Source organism: Triticum urartu, chromosome 6A (genome assembly GCF_056163025.1).
Source record: "Triticum urartu cultivar PI428250 chromosome 6A, HENAU_Tu73, whole genome shotgun sequence".
Lineage (NCBI taxonomy): Eukaryota > Viridiplantae > Streptophyta > Magnoliopsida > Poales > Poaceae > Triticum > Triticum urartu.
The window spans coordinates 3,643,248-3,661,649 of record NC_141878.1 but is presented as its reverse complement, the minus strand read 5'-3'; the positions used below and the strand labels follow the sequence as shown (position 1 = coordinate 3,661,649).

The window sequence follows — 18,402 nt, the reverse complement described above, 5'->3', positions numbered from 1 at the left end:
GTAAGTGTTGTTCAGATACAAGTACATTTTTTCGCTAATCTAGATTAATGTGCTTTGTCTAACGGCCGGGTATATGGTCAATGCAGATTCATGTTTCCCTATGCGACATTAAACACTGGTCTTGTTATACATTCAACTTGCGTCACAGAGTTATTTACATCCTTGACTCTAGTAAGACTAAAATTAGCGCAGATATTAAGCAATATAGTAGACATACTTGGATTGTACCTATGTTGGCTTCTGCCATGCAACAATGCTTGACCCTCTTCTTCAGTGACTGGAAAGAAGATGTAACTACATGGGCTTATAACGAACCTGTTGTGCCAAGACACCGATTTGAGTAAGAAATTCTTCTGGATAACCTTACATCTCGTGATAGTTCAAGATTTAACTGTTTATTTATATACCAGTTACATCCAATTATGCAGGGTTGAGAGTGGTGTTTATACTTTGGAGTTCATGAAGAATTGGAATGGGATAGAAGTCGCCAAAGAGCTCAATCCAGTAAGCCATCCATAATTTTTCTTACAATAATTTCCATTAAAAAACTATCATCCTCGTGTTGCATTACTTACTTCCTATCCTCAACACAGACTTGCATGGACAATGTTAGGGCCAACATTCTAATGGACATTCTTACCATCAGAGATAATGTAGCGGCACTTCCAGATTTCGTCAAACAACTTGTGAGGCAATACGAGGATGGAGTCGTTGTGAAGAAATGAAGACGGTCTTATTACCTTTATTTCATATTTTACATAAGTATATCGAACTAGCTGTCATTTCGGGACAAAGTAGTGAACATTATATGTAATAAGTACAATTATTTGCTTCATTTTATGCCAGAACAACTGCCGAATTATTGGTCAATCCGTTCATACGTTTCCTTGGGTATCATGTTGCCAGTCCAGATTCCCACGGACATATCTTGTTGTCACACTTTTTAGCGCCGACATGTATAATTCTTAAACGAAGCCTCATACAAATTAGACTACAATTATTTCCTCCATTTCGGATTTACAATTCAACTCGTTTGGGTCTCCCATACTCCAATAAAAACAAAATCTGAATATTACCTTCAGTTTCATACATACACTAATCTTTCTCCTCTAGTACTTGGCCATCATAGCATATCATACCTCAGATATATACTTAATATTCGATGACATCAACTTAAAATTTTACGTACCGACAAGTCATTAAATTCGGCGAATGGTGTGCTGCGGTTTAGGGAAATGCCAACTGCGCGTCGACACGGGTCAGCTAAATGGCGCCACAGATATCATGGCAGGCTCAGAGGGTAGCAACTGCTCTGCTGTGGGTTTGACACATCCATGCAAACCGGACCGCCATACTCACTACTATTTTACGTTATTATTCTCAACTAACCCTACCAGCGCCATACTCACTACATTTCTTGTCGTTGCAAATAACCAATATCCACACCTTCTGTAGTGCTAGTACCCAGTTCAATTCTTAATAAAAAATGTAAGTCAGACGATCATAGCACACATCAATTTTTAATACGGAATTAGCGAGGATTCTTTAACTAGGTGTCTTGCAATTAAGAAGCAATCTAAAATCTTTCGTAAATATGGAAGCTGAGCAAGTGCTTGTGCACTGCCTTGTACGCTGAACCACTACTAGTGAATGCAACAAACACTAATTCCTAGTAATTTGGCAATGAATCACACCAATAACTATGAGTTAATAACCCGAATCAGTTACTGATCATGGCTGGTGGAGTCTCCTATCTCACGTATGGGTATTTAAAAGGAGAATCCCTCCTTCCCACACACACCATTTCACAACGAAACACCATAGATTGAAGCGCAACCTAATGGCCACTCCTTCTGAAGGAGATGTCGCTGGTGTCACGGATGGATGTTTTTCACTGGATTGTTCTAATCAAGGCAGGACTACCAGTGGCAGGTGATTTCTGATACTACTATACCCGTCTTCCCTATGTAATGCACACATTAGTCATTTTTGTTCTAGATATTGTACTGATTATTGACTCATTCTATATTCTACAATTAGTGATGACTCCAGAACTGCGCTGGTTACTATTCCACCAGAATATTGTGATGCAACGATTATGGATCCTATTTTAGGCCAGGTATTCCATGAAGACACGGATGCCTTCCAGTTTTATAACATGTACGCGTTGAGAAATGGGTTTGGTATAAGAATTCGTAAACAAGTCCAAAATGTTGCTGCTGACACTACTTACATCGAATTTGTATGCTCATGCGAGGTATGTACTACTTATCGTTTATTACTCAAACTAAATTAATTCATGATTGTGGGATCATTCAATTTTCCTATTGTCTTGTCTTTCCTTTCCCAGGGCAAGCCATCTAAGGGGGTTCAAAAATCTGTGAAGAGAGGTTGCGGTGCCATGATGCACATACATAGACATGAAGAACATAAGTGGATCATCACACAACTCCGGCAAGAACACAATCACCCCCTTACAACCAGTACAGGTATGACCCGCAACTGGAAATCACATAACAAAATCGGTGAGGGCACCAGACGCATTATGAAAGATATGATGGAAAACAATAGCACCACAACTCAAATGTATGGATATTTAGCCGGGATTGCTGGAGGAGCATCGATGCTGCCTTACACTAGGACGTATTTTCAAAGTGTTAAACAATCAATCCGAATTGAAGAAAATACAGATGACATCAAGAAGACATTACGGCTATTTGTAGAAATGCAAAAATCAAGCAAAGATTTCTTTTATGCTGTCGATGTTGGAAAGGATGGCAAGATAAAAAATGTTTTCTGTTCGCATGCTTGGTCTAGGCTTAGTTACAAGCACTTTGGTGACGTGGTTACATTTGATACTACCTACCAAACAAATATATATGGTATGCCATTTGCTCCTTTTGTGGGTGTAAACAATCACTTCCAGACTATCATCTTTGGCTGCGCACTGGTTATAGAAGAATCAGAGGATGCCTTCAAGTGGTTGTTTAGTACTTTTCTCAAAGCTGTCGAAGATAAGCATCCAGTTGGAATTCTCACAGGTTTACTCTCCACATACCCTTAAAGCACTTTCCTGTTTTCTTTTCTTCAAACATTCTAATTATTTTCTACAAATAATACAGACCAGAACAGGGCCATGGAACTTGCCATCAAAGCTGTATTCCCTAACACAATCCATAGGTGGTGTAAATGGCACATTTTTTACAAAGCCAAAGAACATATAGGTCCTACTCTTTACAGCAAGACATCTGATTTCAAAGACAAGTTCCATAGAGTTCTTAATCATACAAGGACCATAGGTGAGTTTGAAGGTGCTTGGAACTCACTTATTGCTGAGTATGATCTCCATAGCAACACCTGGCTACAAGATGTGTGGGATAAACGTGATCGCTGGGCGCCACCATACTTCAAAGATTATTTCTTCGCAAAGATGACGACAACGCAACGCAGTGAGTGCATGAATCATGTGCTCAAAGCCTACGTTTCACCATCATCAACCATGCATAACTTTGTTAAACAATACGATAAATTTATTGCGGATAGGATTGCGGCTGAGGACAAACTTGAGTTCGACACTTCGAAGGTACATTTATAATACAATACAAATATACCTTTTCCATTTTCTAAACGTGATTCATTACCCATACCTCACTAATTTGCCACTTCTCATATTCACAGGATGCAAGGCAACCGAGATGTGGTTCGCCAATAGAGAGGAAAGCTGCTAAAGTTTACACGGACACCATGTTTGCGAAGTTCAGCGACCAGGTATACATGAGTGCATCTTACTTTGTCCATGAAATCAGAGATGATGGCACATACATCACTGTTCACATGGATTGTGATACGAGGGAAAACTGGAGTAAGTTGGAGTTTCCAGTTCATGTAAATGAAGATGAAGAGGAATACAGATGTATTTGTAGATTGTTTGAACACATGGGCATATTATGCTCACACATAATCAGGGTATGAACAATGTAACCTTTCAGTACTAGTCTTCTTTTCCCAAGGAAATTAGAGTCAAATTATATTCTTTATTTTTGTTCAGGTTATGATGCATATTGGGTGCCGGACTCTTCCAGACAAATACATCAAGAAAAGATGGACGAGCAATGCCCGAGAAGGAAATAAAAGCAGATTCGACGTGGATGCTGCTGCTTCGAGGACTCACCGGCGTACCCTGTTATTCGAAGCTTGCATGGACCTATCGTCCAAAGGTGATGCATCAGTTGATGCGCACCATGTTGCAATGAGGAAAATTACTGAAGCTTTACAGGAGATCCGTTTGCTGCCAACCCAAGAAGATGCTATGGCTATACCTCAAGTCCACACAACGTCTACACATTTATCTGCAGAATCAGATGATGAGTGCGCCAATGAAATGGAAGACGAGGACATCTTGGAAGCTCAAATGCATGACGATGTGCTTCCACCTAACCGACGCAAGAAGCGAGGACAGCAAGGCTCAAATCTGTTGCGGAAGGTGGTGTAGGTAAACAACGGAAATGTTCATTCTGCCATGAGAAAGGACACTACAGAACTGGTTGTCCTCAAAACCCAGAGAATTTGACAAGGCCAAAGATTAATAAAGTCTGCAAGAAGTGCCAACTTCCTGGCCATAACACTTCCACATGTGGCGATCCTCCTTTACATACCTGATACCTTTCAGTACAAGTGTATTAGTTTTCTTCCAAAATTTCCTTCATCTTATTGAAGCATGTACTGTTCGTCCTTAATAATAACAGTGCCAAGATATTTATGATTTCACATTGATTTTGTTTTTTGCATAACACTAAGCAATGGTCGTGTTAATCTAGTGTCGTCCTCTCTGCCAACTGTTTAATGTGTGTGTTCTGACTGAGTATCATCCTGCTATCTGTTGTTATCTCCATTGCCATACCTTGCTCATGTTTGTAGATACCCAATGTTTCTCGATATCTTAAAAGGTAAATATGTGATTAAAGCTTCTGGACGATAAGGCAACGGAAAAGATATTTGATAAACTTCAACAAAGCAAAATCTACTTACAAAGTATTACGTCATACCCAACTATTTTTGATAGTATTACTTCTGAATTATTTCTAATTATATGTACATATACCTACATGACCCAGACTAGAAAAATGGCTAACATTCAACAATTAATGATTTTTGCAAATATTAGTAGTGATCCTTTATATTTTACCTATCAACTACCATACATGCCATTGCGTGCGGGAATTATTTCGGTTTCATTATTTCAAAAAAATTACATTAATTAGAGGCCCATCTTTGGAAGGTATTTCATTGCCTAGTTATACCATTTCCATAATACACACGCCCTGCAAAAAATTTGGAAGGTATCCGACGGGAAATCAGCTCGGTTTAATTTCGCCAAAAACGATTGACCATTGATGACAGCCCTATTTTTTGGAAGGCAATACCCTTTCCATGTTATACCCTTTCCAAAACCATGTATCATTTCGGTATGTTTTTTCCAAAAAGATGGACCATTAATGCACATTCCACGCCATTCAACTTTCATAGCAAGGTATTCAATTCGCATGCATCAATTATTTTTGGAAAGTTCGCACAGACATATGGAAACTAATTTTCTTACCGATGGATATAAAATGCATAAAATATACACCTATTTCTTAACGGGTCATACCCAATATCAGATCTAATGGCATCTAGGCAAGGTGCCTGGGCACCTAGGTGTCCCAAACTGCCGTCCTATATATATATATATATATATATATATATATATATATATATATATATATATATATATATATATATACAACCACCATTATTCACAACAATTGGGTGTGTTTCATTCGTGCCTACATGTTGTATACAATTAGGTATATATACTATTTCTCCTACATGTTGTTTTCGTGCCTTCGGAGCACGATGACAATTGGGAGTGGTTCATGGGGCGGTAGCGGCTAATAGTATTCTTCTTTGGATCTATGACCTGGTCGAGCAAAAATCCCGATATTTCATCTTGAAGTGCTCGTATGCGCTCTGTTGGTAGGAGTTGGTCCCGCACGTCTTTGAACTGTTAAGAAGGAGATCAATATGCATGTGTATTATCAGTTGTGTGACTAGATATCGATAATCATGTAAAATTTGTGAATAGTGTTCTGGCAAACGTACCCATTGCTGTCTAGCAGATTTGCTACTTTCAGACGTCATGATTCAAATGTTATCGCAAACGTAGTATGCACACACATCAGTCTCCGGCTCCTGCTTCAGGGCCTTTATGAGAATAGAATTTAACCTGATAATAATTAGTCAAGCATGATAATTAATTAATGGTATTAAAACAAGAAATAAAGGGATGGTAGCTAGCTAGTACTACTTAATTACTCCCTCCGGTCCTTTTTACTCTGCACATTGGATTTGCCGAAAGTCAAACTTTGCTAAGTTTGACCAAATTTATATTAAAAATTATTAGCATCTATAATATCTAATAAATATAATATGAAAATATATTCCAAGATGAATCTAATGATATTGGTGTTATTATGTGAATGTCTATAATTTTTTATATAAACTTGGTCAAAGTTGAATGAGATTGACTTCAGACAAACCTAATATGCAGAGTAAAAAGGACCGGAGGGAGTATTACTTACCTTTGGTCAATACCAAAACAGTTTTTGTCGCCATTTGCCTGGAGTCACCTTGATGAACTTTTCCCAACCCCTGCCCGCCGGCAAAGAAAATTAATAAAGAGGTTATTAAATAGTTGATACAAGGAAATGACGAACTAAATAGGCCAAAATATAGTTAATAATGATTGAAATTACCTGTCAACTATCCCATTCACGATGGTGAAGTCACTATCTTTTTTAAGTAGTGAGTCCAGTACTTCAACTTTTACTTCTTCAACTCTAATGTCTAACAAGATCCAGTGGTAACTGCATGCGCACACGTTTGCTTGTCTTAATTAAGCGGGCATGTGCATAACACTAATCAACTACCCTAAACCCTATACACTTAATTATTAACATCTAGCTAGCTAGTAAGTAAAAACAGAATTTGTAGTACAAGACAGTGTGACTCATAGGAAGTTGTAAGGGAAGTAGTATATCTTCATTGGTATTGAGGCGCTTCAAGAACTCTAGCATTTTATTCTCTACATCTTGTTTATACCATTCCAATTTCTATGTGTGTTCATTAATGGTATTTGGGTCAATGAACCCAATGCCATAGCGTTTAACTTTTTTCATTTCATATATCTTCATCCTGCATAATACCACAAAAAAGAATATAGTGAGGATAATTACAGGTAATGATCGATCAATGAGCACTAAAGCTAGCTTGAGACTTACTTTACAAAAAGAAATCACTTAAAGACAATAGCAACTGACTACAGATTTGTCGAGTGCATCTTGATTGAATAACTAAAATAGTTCTGAATAATCAACGGATAGAGCTAGCTTATGGAAGTAATGATCTTCCTTGACATTCACCATGTGGGACTCTTGATTGGAACTCTTGGTAATTTTCATGTACCAATCATGCAATTCATACATTCTCGTTCGGAGATTCTTGACCTCCTCGGACTCGACCAAATGTTGGCCACGGACATATTTCCGTTTTATTTCCTCCTCTCTAAGAAGAGACATGGGCTCGATCTCGAGGAGTTGTCCAACAGTGATACCGAGCATTTTATCCTGGCTTATATGCTCCTCGGTTATTACCAATGATAGATCCACTGAAGACACACCTCCACACACCCACCGACGATACTAGACGCACCATCTGAACGGGGACGAGGCGGGAACAACTTCAGTCCTTCTTCAGAAAGCTGTTGCCGTCTCGTGTTCCTGAGCAGGACACAAACCCTAACAAAATTTGAAGAAACATCTAACGACGGAACCCTCCCGACGGCAAGGGCTGGGATTCACTGCACCATCATGGCCCTAAGGCCACCGGAGACGAGGCGGACCGGCGACGAAGCTGGCGGGAGACGGAGGAAACCACCCCTTTTACTACAGTTATTAAGTGCGAGGAAATTTGAGGAGTCAATGGCCTTCCGTGGACAGAAAAATCATGTCATGCTCACATTGATTGCCGCTTTATCTCTGAATCATAATTCATTGCAGATTCGTATACACTGCCCCTCTTCAAACTCTCAAAACCTTTCTGTGGTTACGCTCAAGCGTCTCCCGTGTGAAGCCTATCCACGTGCCTTGTCTAATAGTTAAGGCACATTGTTCTCGTTTACATGCATGCACCTGCATCCACTAGCTACTAGTTTGAAGCGACAGGTAGGCCGTATAGGTATGTGCACAACTTGTCATGAGCGTGTTTGTTTTTATTAATTGTTCTATAGCTGTTGCATTATTATTGATGCAAACTAGTGACTTTGCCTGGCATGGTACGTTTGCTTCGCATTTATTTTGAGCAATCATGTCCTTTGCAATTTTCTTTTACTGTTTGCGATGGATTGACAGATTATTTAGTATATAATGCCACCAAGTTGCAGTTTGTCCTAGCCAATCCAATCATGATAGGTTCATCTGTTCCAAGACTAGTCAATGGGAAATATTCTCTCTGGTGAGAGCACGTGGTACGATCCAGTTCAAGTCTCTTGACCAGAAATATAACTGTACAAATTCAGTTGGTGTTACTTTAATTTCTATGTGGTAAATATTTGAATTGTGTTTTTGTAATTAGTGGTCGAAGATAGAAAAAAAATTTGACCATACATGACCAGGGATGAATGCAGCCTTGGCTTTGGAATGCAATCTCCTGGACGATGTCACCACTGTTTTGGTTTTTCTTCTTTGGCAAGTAGCAATGTGCATATGGTTAACTATCTGAAATAGAGACCGGCCCGAGACCCGTGACTGTGAAAGCGATATTGTCGAGTGAACTGTTGGTTTCATTCGATCTGGATTTTTTAATATGGAGATTGAGTCGCACAATACCAAACACGGATCACCATTGGTAGTAGTTATCTGATCTAAGATAATTAGAGGAGAAGAAGAGTAGCAGGCACTAGTTGGACAAGTGGCACATAGAGATTGAGTTTATTGGTTGGCAGGATACAACCACTAGCAGTAGCCGTAGCAAGGTTCTTCATCCATAGGTAAGTCAGAGTTGGACAAGTTGTTAGATGTTTAATTTGACGTGACAAATTTTTCCATACTTACAAATTTGGACAAGTTGTTAGGCAATAATGCAGCCACCTGCCTACTTACATTGTTTGAGTCTTGGAAAAACTGTTATTTTCCAATTGCTGTCTGAGGTGGTGGAGGCCTTTTGTCCTAGAAAAAAGAAGTAAAGTGGCGAATGGAGTGACTCATGGAGGTGAGGTCATGTGATGGACGTCGAGCAAATTGAGCAATCCGGGAGTACATACGAGGAGGGAGGTGATCTCGCTCCCGTGAGACTCAAGTGTGTCGCACCGGTCAACCTAGGGCGTCCACCACCAGCTCCGGCTCTCTGATACGTCTATTGTGCATCATGTTTTCCTACTATTATTTATAGTGTTTTTAATCAATATAACACTCTGTAGAGCAATTCTAATGCCTTTTCTCTACTATTATCCAAGGTTTAGACAAAGAGGAAGATTGCCGTCAGCTGGAATTCTGGACCTCAAAAAGCTATGTCAGAGATACCTATTATGCACATCTACAAATGAGCTATAATTTTACGGAGTTTTATTTTGACATAAATAAAAAATACTGGAGCAAAGAAGTACCAGAGGGGGCCACCCAGGTGCCCACAAGGCACTAGAGCATGTCTCCCCCCCCCCCCCGCCCACCCCATCCCCAGTGCGCCCTAGTGGGTGGTGGGGCGCTTGGTAGCACCCGGTGCCCACCAGGCACCAGGGCGTGACTGCATCCCATTTTCCCTAAAAATAATAAGGGGAGGACTTTCGAGATGGAGCACCACCATCTCGAGACGGAACTTGGAGACGAACACTTTTGCTCTCCGGTGGAGCAATTACGTCGGGGAAACTTCCCTCCGTGAGGAGGAAATTGAAGCCATCGTCATCACCAATAACCCTCTCATTTTGTGAGGATCAATCTTCATCAACACCTTCACCAGCACCATCTCATCTCACTACCCTAGTTCATCTCTTGTGTTCAGTCTCTGTACCTATGGGTGACTAGTAGTGTTGATTACATCTTATAGTTGATGCTAGTTAGTTTATTTTGGTGGAAGATTATATGTTGAGATCAAAGGAATTTTTTATACGAATATCCATGCAAGATTAAAGGAATATAACATCAATTGAGACATAACGCTGAGACTTAGCAAAACTGTTGGTACAAACCGCGACAGTTTACCTAAAGTCGTAGAACCCCCCCCCCCCCCCCCAAGAAAAAACAACACTGAAAATAAAACTAAACGCAACCGCACTACTAGCTCTTTGTCGGCCTAACTCCTACCTGAAATAAATATGATATCTTATTTAGCAGACACACTCATTATTCTCTAAGAATATTTTTCCTGTCCCGAGTATGGATCTTGATACTGCTCACTGTGGTCACGCTCTCATCCTACTAGGCATGAATAGAGCTGCAGCCTACAACTTCATCATTGACAAGTTTAAGGCTATACTCAAGTGCAGGTAGACTCACTCTCATTAAATATGTCTTTGCTTCTCTTCCTATTACTACATGTCCAACATTCTCTTGAGTAAAACCACCATTTGTAAGCTTACTTCCATCGTTTGAAAATTATGATGAACTGGTATTGATAAAGATAATGCTTATAATCCTATTTGTTTCAAAGCATGGTATGATAACTGTAAATAAATGCATAAAGGTGGGTTGAGCATCACAGATTTGGCTCACATGAACAAATATATGATGGCTATGATAGAGTGGAAAATTATCAAGAATCATAATTCATTAATAATAATAAATCTTAATGATAAATATTTTCGTAACTCCTGTATTTAGAGACCGGACTATTATGCTCCGAAATCCACCTTTTGGGCTTCTGTTATTAATATTCTTCATTTCATGTTGAAGGCTAGTAAACTTCAAATTTAATGGGAATTCTTGCATTTGTACAAGTCCTTGGTGAAAGGATTGGGAAAACGTTCATGATCATCTCCAAACTAATTTGGAGGGGCCCAATATTAATAGTCACCTTTGAAAGCCCCATGACAAAGTTTGGGATGAAGATAAAATTAGTGCCTACTTTGATGATTCCATTAACAATAAAATATTGAATAATCATGTTATCAATGCCAATCTTGAATATACCATGTGTAGCGCTCACACTCCAAATGCAGATTGTACAACAAAAAATGCAGACAAAACTCTTGTGCAGGAAATTCAAGATTGCTATTTGAGAAGAGAAGCTATTTTTTGGATCAAGGAGTTGCTATCCTGAACCAGGTTTGGAATAGCAAAACCATGATCCCTAGGGTCAATTTTTTTTTGCTTGGAAGCTAATTACACGGGTTGTAACTACATGATTAAGAGCTTCCAGGTACTCCAAACATATCAAGAAATATTGTCGTAGGTATGGTCAAGTAGAATCAGATTTGCACATTTTCTTCGAATGTACTTTTTCTAGACCAATTTGGTTCACCTTTTGTTCCAAATTTCATATGATAAATTCTAATCTATATCTTGCCGGTGTCATTCAAAAGATCTTGACCACATATCACTTAGAACTAAAGGTAGACACTATTTCCACAATTCTATCGAATATACGGAAATCATATATCTTCTCTTCAATAAAAAAATAGGGTACTACAGAGGTTATCCATGCCACAAAAGCAACGCTTAATGAAGGTTCAATGGGGAGAAAGAGGAAGGATATAAACCCCCTTCAGATGGGCGAGCTCACCGGAGGGCGATCCCTTGGGAGCAGCAATAATAGAGGCGGCCAATGACGCGCCTGCGCGACCGTCCTTGTCGGCCCATGATGAGAGCACCATGGGTGAGGTACGTTCTCACTACACCGACATGGTGTTGGCCGATGGGGAGGTGCTGCTCGAGTCCAACCACTTCGCTCGTAAAATCCACCACGACAGATGGCGCTACCGCCTCCATGAGGCACAATTAGAAGCCGCCTTGAAGGAAATCTATGAGTCGGCAAATGGAGTTTACAGGCCCGACGGTGACGAGAATGAGGAGGTTGGTAGCTCTGCAACGGCCGCGGCATGGCGCCACGACAACAATGCCGACATGTCCCCCTGGGCCGCCGGCATCCAGGTAGAGTGGAGCATGGGAGGGCACCGACACTCGGGTCCCGGGAAGGCCACCACTCTTCCCCTCCCACAGAAGCTAAGCTTGGCGGGCTCGTTGGCTGTAGAGGTGGAGCTGGGGCATTAGTTTCTCAGGCTCATTGCCGGCCAGACATGGGGAACGGGCGCCGGCGGTCATTTAGAGTAGGTGAGAGTATGGTTTAGTTTAAAAAAAGTCTGAATATAATTAATGTGCTCTAGTTTATATGAAAATCATTCGGTTTGCATGAAATATATCCAAAATGAAAATGCTTTCTTTTGGTTTATATGAAAATCAGCCGGTTTGCATGAATTTTGTCCGGTCCGTTGAGATGAGATTTGAAATGTATGCGGATATCTTTGGATGGCTGGCTCCCGCATCCGGGCTGGTCCTCACCAGTCCGCGGAGAAATGAGGTGTCTGTTTTGTGGGTTGGTGTTGGAGATGTCCTTACCCCTAAAAAAAGTTATTTTCCTCTCTTGTCTCAACAAAAGTTCTTTTCTTCTCGATCCGATAAGGTAAGTTGTGTTCGCATTTTTCTTCATGCAATTTAACATTTGCATACACCCGCAGGAAAAAGAAACTTTCTTGAATTTTATATTTTTTAATATTTCATCATGGCTATTATCATTCCAGCTAAATGGAGTAGCTGCAGAACAGTCGTGTGCATATATTTAACTTGACGTACATGTATATAGGGTGCTGAAATGTGTACTGCCTTCACGATTCTACAGAGTTGGCGTATGGATGTGTAGCCACACAAACGATTCCGATGGTGATTCCCAAGTTGGGTTATGGATGTTTCATGTGTAACCTTGGACATATAAAACTTGTGCACTAATTGTATGTCGAGAAGTCTTGTATGCCCTTCCCATCTCCATTGGTTGAGACAGATCCATGTCTCCTCGTGCTCCTTATAAAATGTAGCCAATTGATAACGCGAATCAAGTCAAGAGCAGCCAGCCTATCACAGACAATATACATTACCATCACGCGTAAAACATGTATCAATAAGTATGTAATAATAGGTATATAGGTATGCCACATGCAGTCAGTCCTTCCTACTCCCTCCGTTCCTAAATATAAGTCTTTTTAGACATTTCAAATGAACAACAACATACGGATGTATGTAGACATATTTTAGAGTGTAGATTCACTCATTTTGCTCCGTATGTAGTCACTTGTTAGAATCTCTAGAAAGACTTATATTTTGGAATGGGGGGGAGTAGATGCTAATAATGGAGCCAATAATACGGGCTGACAGCTGACTTACATAAGATAAGCCAGTCAATACAGCTTCTAGCTAGTAGATGCTGACTCATATTGCGTTATTTTTTCTGCAACAAAAGCAAGTTGCTATTTTTTTGTTCGACAAGCTGTACTAGATTCTTTTGCCAATCCAAGTTGTTTATTTGAGTTAGACTCTATAGAATAGCACATTTCCACACAAGAAAAACTGCAGAATACCGTACCAAGTCGTATCCTGTATGGTGTCGTAGTGCATATGCCGATTCAGTTTTTTTTGGCAATTGGTATGCGAGTTTCTCCTATTTGCATTTATTAGAGATGCATATACGTAAGCAAACCTTGATATTTCTTTTCGTAGAGACTTATTATGGCATCACCTGTATCGTGCAATGAATTGCTCACACGTCTAGAGCCAATTCAACTGTCAAACAAACCGAATGAGTTTCGATGGAACTTGCATCTGAATGGCAGATTTGCTGTCAAGTCTTGATATGAGGAGCTTTCCAATAGTGATGTTCCTATTGATGATAAAAACAATTGTAAGCTCAAACTACCTCTTCGAGTGAAGTATTATTCATGCATGCACATGATCACTCTGTAATTGGCCGATCCTTCAGAGGCCAAGGAAAGAGACATTTTTAGGTGGCATCTACCCACCTAGATGATCAACCAATAAGGTTGTGTCCCATCATGGATGGCCATGTAAAACTTGGATTGGAATTCTTAATTTTAATGTAAAACAATGTTCTTCTCGGTTTTTTTTTGGATGTGAGCATCGCATTATGCAGAGGCTGAATATTTCCTCACTAGGGTTGTATCACCTTGATATATTGGTTGAATGAAAATGTTATTTGTTGAATACACATAAGCATGCCATCACAGGCATGCTTACATCAGAGTCATGCCTTGTTGTCCACTGGTACGTTCTTTATCACTAAAAGAATAATCCACCTCAATTAGCTGGCTGGCGTTCTCATTCATTTGTCATGTTGTACTGGATCAACCTGCATTTCTTGGAGACACAACATAGGAAAAAAAGTATATTCAGTGCATCGTTCGGAGTACTATTGTTGAACCATATATTCACATCTCATGAAGCTCCACTTCCCCACCCATCCCTTGCTGCGCTCATGGTTTTCACTTTCAGTGAGATTTCGGTGAAATTCACTGAATTTCAGTAATTTCAGCCGACACTGAAATATTACGTTTCGGCCAAAATATTTCAGCAATTTCAGTATAGCACAACAATTCCAATATTTTTCAAAATATTTTTAAATTATTTCAAATTTTTAATTGAATTCAAGTGAATATTTCCACAACGTCAGTCGCTGCAGCTACGCGGTCCTGATGGACTCGTCCAACTTCACCTTCTCGACGACCTATGTGACCTGGCCGGCGTTCATTAACAACTACGGCGGCCAGGCCCCGTTCGTCATGGATTGGGCTATCGGGAACGAGACGTGCGACGTAGCCCGCAAGAAGCCTGGGTCCTACGCGTGTGTCAGCGACAACAGTGAGTGCTTCAACTCGCTCAATGGACCAGGCTACATCTGCAACTGCTCAAAAGGCTTCCATGGTAATCCTTACCTGCAAGATCCGGAGCACGGATGCAAAGGTACGTAAACCTGCTTACCCATCCATCAATTTATTTATCCACATGCATGCATGCATGTTCCATCATCAATTTATTTATCTACTCCCTTGAAATACTTGTACCTGGAGGAAACTAGTACATGTTTAGGCGTTATGGAGACTCTACATGTTTCTGTACAAGTTCCCCTAACTACAAGTACTTCGCTACAGAGGTAGTATACCAAATAAGATTAATTTTATAAGCAAGATTAACTTAGTGGAAGAACCGTAAATTTGGTAAAATATAATTGTCATCTCGCAAAAATATGTGTGCTTGCTTTAAAGTTTTTTTTTTCAACTGCAAACCGTAGAACAATTGTTCTACGCTATTTTCACATTAATAAGTCAACAAGATACACTCTTTACAACAAGAAGAGAAACAGCAAAGAAATAAAGTGAAAGTTGGGCTCAACCAATTCTCCTTTTCTTGGGAACATGTGATTATCTAGTGGTTCTGGTTCTCAAAGTGTTAGAATCATAGATGTGCACTAATCCATCCTTTCAAGGTATTCAAATGCTTTGCTTTGATTCTGTGTTCCAGCGCTAGCTTTAAACTAGATGAAATGGTAGTTGAAAACGTTTTGGAGAAACTGTCATTACCAATTCGTTAACATCCCCAAGTGTTAATTCTTCAGACATTGATGAATGCAAGCTCCCCCAACTGTATCGCTGCACAAATGGCGGGGTCTGCAGAAATAGGCTGGGAGGCTATGACTGTCCGTGCAAATTTAGATGGAAAGGCCACACCAAAGCGGGAACCTGCATAGATCATTTCCCTCTAGCAGCAAAGGTCGCAGCCGGTAAGTACTCTACTGCACCCCATTGTGGGTATTTTTGTTGATAGCTCATGGTGCAACGAACATTAGTACACAGCACGCTGGGTGAGATCTGTTCGAGTAGAATCTATAAACACATGTATGACATACCGACTGCTTGTACATCTCTTCATGGATGCAAGCCATATGATTGCTTCAAAGGATTTCAATCATTCAGTTGTATATACTGCTTAATTTCTATAAATGGCCTGGCTGTAATCTACGACCTACATGATTTCCTTGTCTTTTAAAAGCTCAATTTCCTTGACGTTGTTCTACGGATTCAGATTCGGCAGTCGAGTTTCAGCCCCTTGGCGGTCTTGATTTAGATTCCTTTTTCTTCTTGTAATTCTAGTGGTAATTTGTTTTAAATTCTGAGTAGATGAGCAAAAGAAACTATCAACTTTTTATACGAAATATTTCTGCCAGAATTGTAAATACGATTTTAATGATATAAAGTAAGTTTGTTTTATGTTCACCTAGGTGCAATAGGTGGTATTCTTCTCATGTCGATAATATCGTTCCTTATTATTCTTTACAATGAGAAGAAGAAGATGAAGAAATTCTACAAAAATAATGGCGGCCCTCTATTAGAGGAAGCAACAGGCATTAAAATTTTCAAAAAGGGGGAGCTCAACCCATTTTTGAAGAATAGCAACATAATTGGAAAAGGTGGATTTGGTAAAGTTTACAAGGGCCTTCTTGACAATAAAGAAGTTGCAATAAAGAAGACAATCAATGGTAGCGTGCGAGAGAATGAACAATTTGCAAATGAAGTCATCATCCAATCTCAAGTCATCCACAAGAACATTGTTAGGCTCATTGGTTGTTGCCTCGAAGTTGAAGCCCCCCTGCTGGTCTATGAGTTTATCTCACAAGGTAGCCTCCATGGTATTCTTCACAACCACAATAACAAGGTGGCTCTCAACTTGGAGACACGTTTGAATATCGCTGCGCAGTCAGCTGATGGGCTAGCTTATATGCACTCAAAAGCAAATATTAGAATTCTGCACGGTGATGTCAAGCCAGAAAATATACTCTTGGATGATAACTTTGTACCCAAGATTTCCGACTTCGGCATATCTAGGTTGCTTGCTAGAGACAAGGAACACACAGGATCAGTCATCGGTGACATGAATTATATGGATCCAGTATATCGACGGGAAGGCCTACTCACCGAAAAAAGTGATGTCTACAGCTTTGGATTTGTGATCCTGGAGCTTATCAGTAGTAGGAGGGCCATACATTCCGAGAATAATAGCTTGTTAAAGAGCTTTCTTGAATACGATAAGAAAAAGGAAAAAATGACTGAGCTTTTCGACAAGGAAATTGCAATAACAAAAGATTTGGGGCTTCTTGATACTCTTGCAGGTATGGCCCTAAAATGCCTTAGCCTTGATGTAGACGAAAGACCAACAATGATGGAGATAGCTGAGCAGCTACTCATACTGAGCCGCTCTCGTAAGGTGTAAGATATTTGGTAGGCTGAATGTCTGTATGCTGGTTTGTAACTGTGTTTCAAAGTGCTGTACTTTTAAACAAACTTGTAACAGTGTTATGGTTAGGCATTGTTTTCCTTGAGTGCAGAATTCCAAACCACTTTATACGCAGTAATGAAAATATTTGCCTCAAATCAAGAACAATTCTCATGTTGGAATCCCCTCCTGAGCGCTTCCCCTCCCCTCTTTCCACTAGCCACCACTCTGGCGCCGGCGTCCACCTCCGTCTGCATTGCCGGCCACTACACCCTCCCACCACCACCACCTCTCCCCCTCCCCTTGACTCCTCATGGCGTCTTCCTCTTCTGCAGCCGGTGGGCAGATCCGGGAGGGACACGTCACTAGTACAGATCGGGCAATTTAAGCACCCCTGTTAGAGTTAACCACGACGTGCGTACACAAAAACAGTCACCAGGTAGGATTAGAAGTAGAGACAGAGTAGGTAGCTTCTAGTCTATCTTGAACATATTTATATGCGTGTACCCATACCCCTTGTACAACCGTGAGTTGTGGAAAAGCAATAAAAGTCAAACAGCACGCACGACACGTGTGTTGGCTTTAGTAACGCTAGACCAAATCCTCCCGTAGCAGTGCACTGCAAAGCTAGCAAGCTAGCTAGCACCTGGCTTGATGTACAGTAGTAGCACTAGCACACGCAGGTACACGAACTTGACTTGGGCTAGCAATCGGCTTCTCTCCGCGGAACAAATACGAGGCACCAAATCGATGTATTGCAACAGGCTCGTCTCGAGCCTGGTTCTGTTTTGCTTTGCGTTTTGTTGGTCTGATTACAAGGTTATACGTGAGTATATATACCCAAGCCTCTATTCCAGGCAAGGTTTTCGCGATGAGAATTACCCACTTGGTCGAAAGCGGCCTGGCGGTAACTCATTTGATGGCACGTGTATTTGTTTAGTACCTGGTTGGGTACGAATGCGCTGTGACTTTGGTTTGCCGTTTCAAATTTTTTGAACTGCTATACAACTTATTTAGGTAGATTTAGCATACGTTCAGCGTT

At 40.4% G+C, this 18,402-nt stretch overlaps 3 protein-coding genes across 3 annotated transcripts; all 3 read left to right on the top strand.

Annotated features, from left to right (window-relative positions):
* The first annotated feature begins 230 nt into the window (after positions 1–230).
* Positions 231–725, top strand: LOC147962962 (uncharacterized). Its single transcript, XM_087531273.1, has 3 exons — positions 231–340; positions 429–504; positions 594–725. Exons 1-3 carry the CDS (start codon positions 231–233, stop codon positions 723–725), a joined length of 318 nt encoding a protein of 105 aa, XP_087387399.1.
* A 1,115-nt stretch (positions 726–1,840) lies between these two features.
* On the top strand, positions 1,841–4,492 carry LOC147962961 (protein FAR-RED IMPAIRED RESPONSE 1-like). Its single transcript, XM_087529418.1, has 6 exons — positions 1,841–1,932; positions 2,041–2,257; positions 2,927–3,041; positions 3,123–3,583; positions 3,679–3,768; positions 4,049–4,492. The coding sequence occupies exons 1-6, from the start codon at positions 1,841–1,843 to the stop codon at positions 4,490–4,492; spliced, it is 1,419 nt and encodes a 472-aa protein (XP_087385544.1).
* A 7,438-nt stretch (positions 4,493–11,930) lies between these two features.
* Positions 11,931–17,473, top strand: LOC147962960 (wall-associated receptor kinase 1-like). Its single transcript, XM_087529417.1, has 4 exons — positions 11,931–12,179; positions 14,738–15,053; positions 15,706–15,870; positions 16,369–17,473. The coding sequence occupies exons 1-4, from the start codon at positions 11,931–11,933 to the stop codon at positions 17,355–17,357; spliced, it is 1,719 nt and encodes a 572-aa protein (XP_087385543.1). The 3' UTR covers positions 17,358–17,473.
* The last annotated feature ends 929 nt before the right edge of the window (positions 17,474–18,402 follow it).

Bases quoted from the DNA above. Each gene is read 5' to 3' on its own strand.
- LOC147962961 (XM_087529418.1), top strand. From the start codon at position 1,841: ATGGCCACTCCTTCTGAAGGAGATGTCGCTGGTGTCACGGATGGATGT. The intron at 1,933-2,040 runs GTGATTTCTGAT...TTCTACAATTAG, and splicing joins GGCAGGACTACCAGTGGCAG to TGATGACTCCAGAACTGCGC. The intron at 3,769-4,048 runs GTATACATGAGT...ATTTTTGTTCAG, and splicing joins TTGCGAAGTTCAGCGACCAG to GTTATGATGCATATTGGGTG.
- LOC147962960 (XM_087529417.1), top strand. From the start codon at position 11,931: ATGGTGTTGGCCGATGGGGAGGTGCTGCTCGAGTCCAACCACTTCGCT. The intron at 15,054-15,705 runs GTACGTAAACCT...TTAATTCTTCAG, and splicing joins TCCGGAGCACGGATGCAAAG to ACATTGATGAATGCAAGCTC. The intron at 15,871-16,368 runs GTAAGTACTCTA...ATGTTCACCTAG, and splicing joins AGCAGCAAAGGTCGCAGCCG to GTGCAATAGGTGGTATTCTT.
- LOC147962962 (XM_087531273.1), top strand. From the start codon at position 231: ATGTTGGCTTCTGCCATGCAACAATGCTTGACCCTCTTCTTCAGTGAC. The intron at 341-428 runs GTAAGAAATTCT...CCAATTATGCAG, and splicing joins GTGCCAAGACACCGATTTGA to GGTTGAGAGTGGTGTTTATA. The intron at 505-593 runs GTAAGCCATCCA...TCCTCAACACAG, and splicing joins TCGCCAAAGAGCTCAATCCA to ACTTGCATGGACAATGTTAG.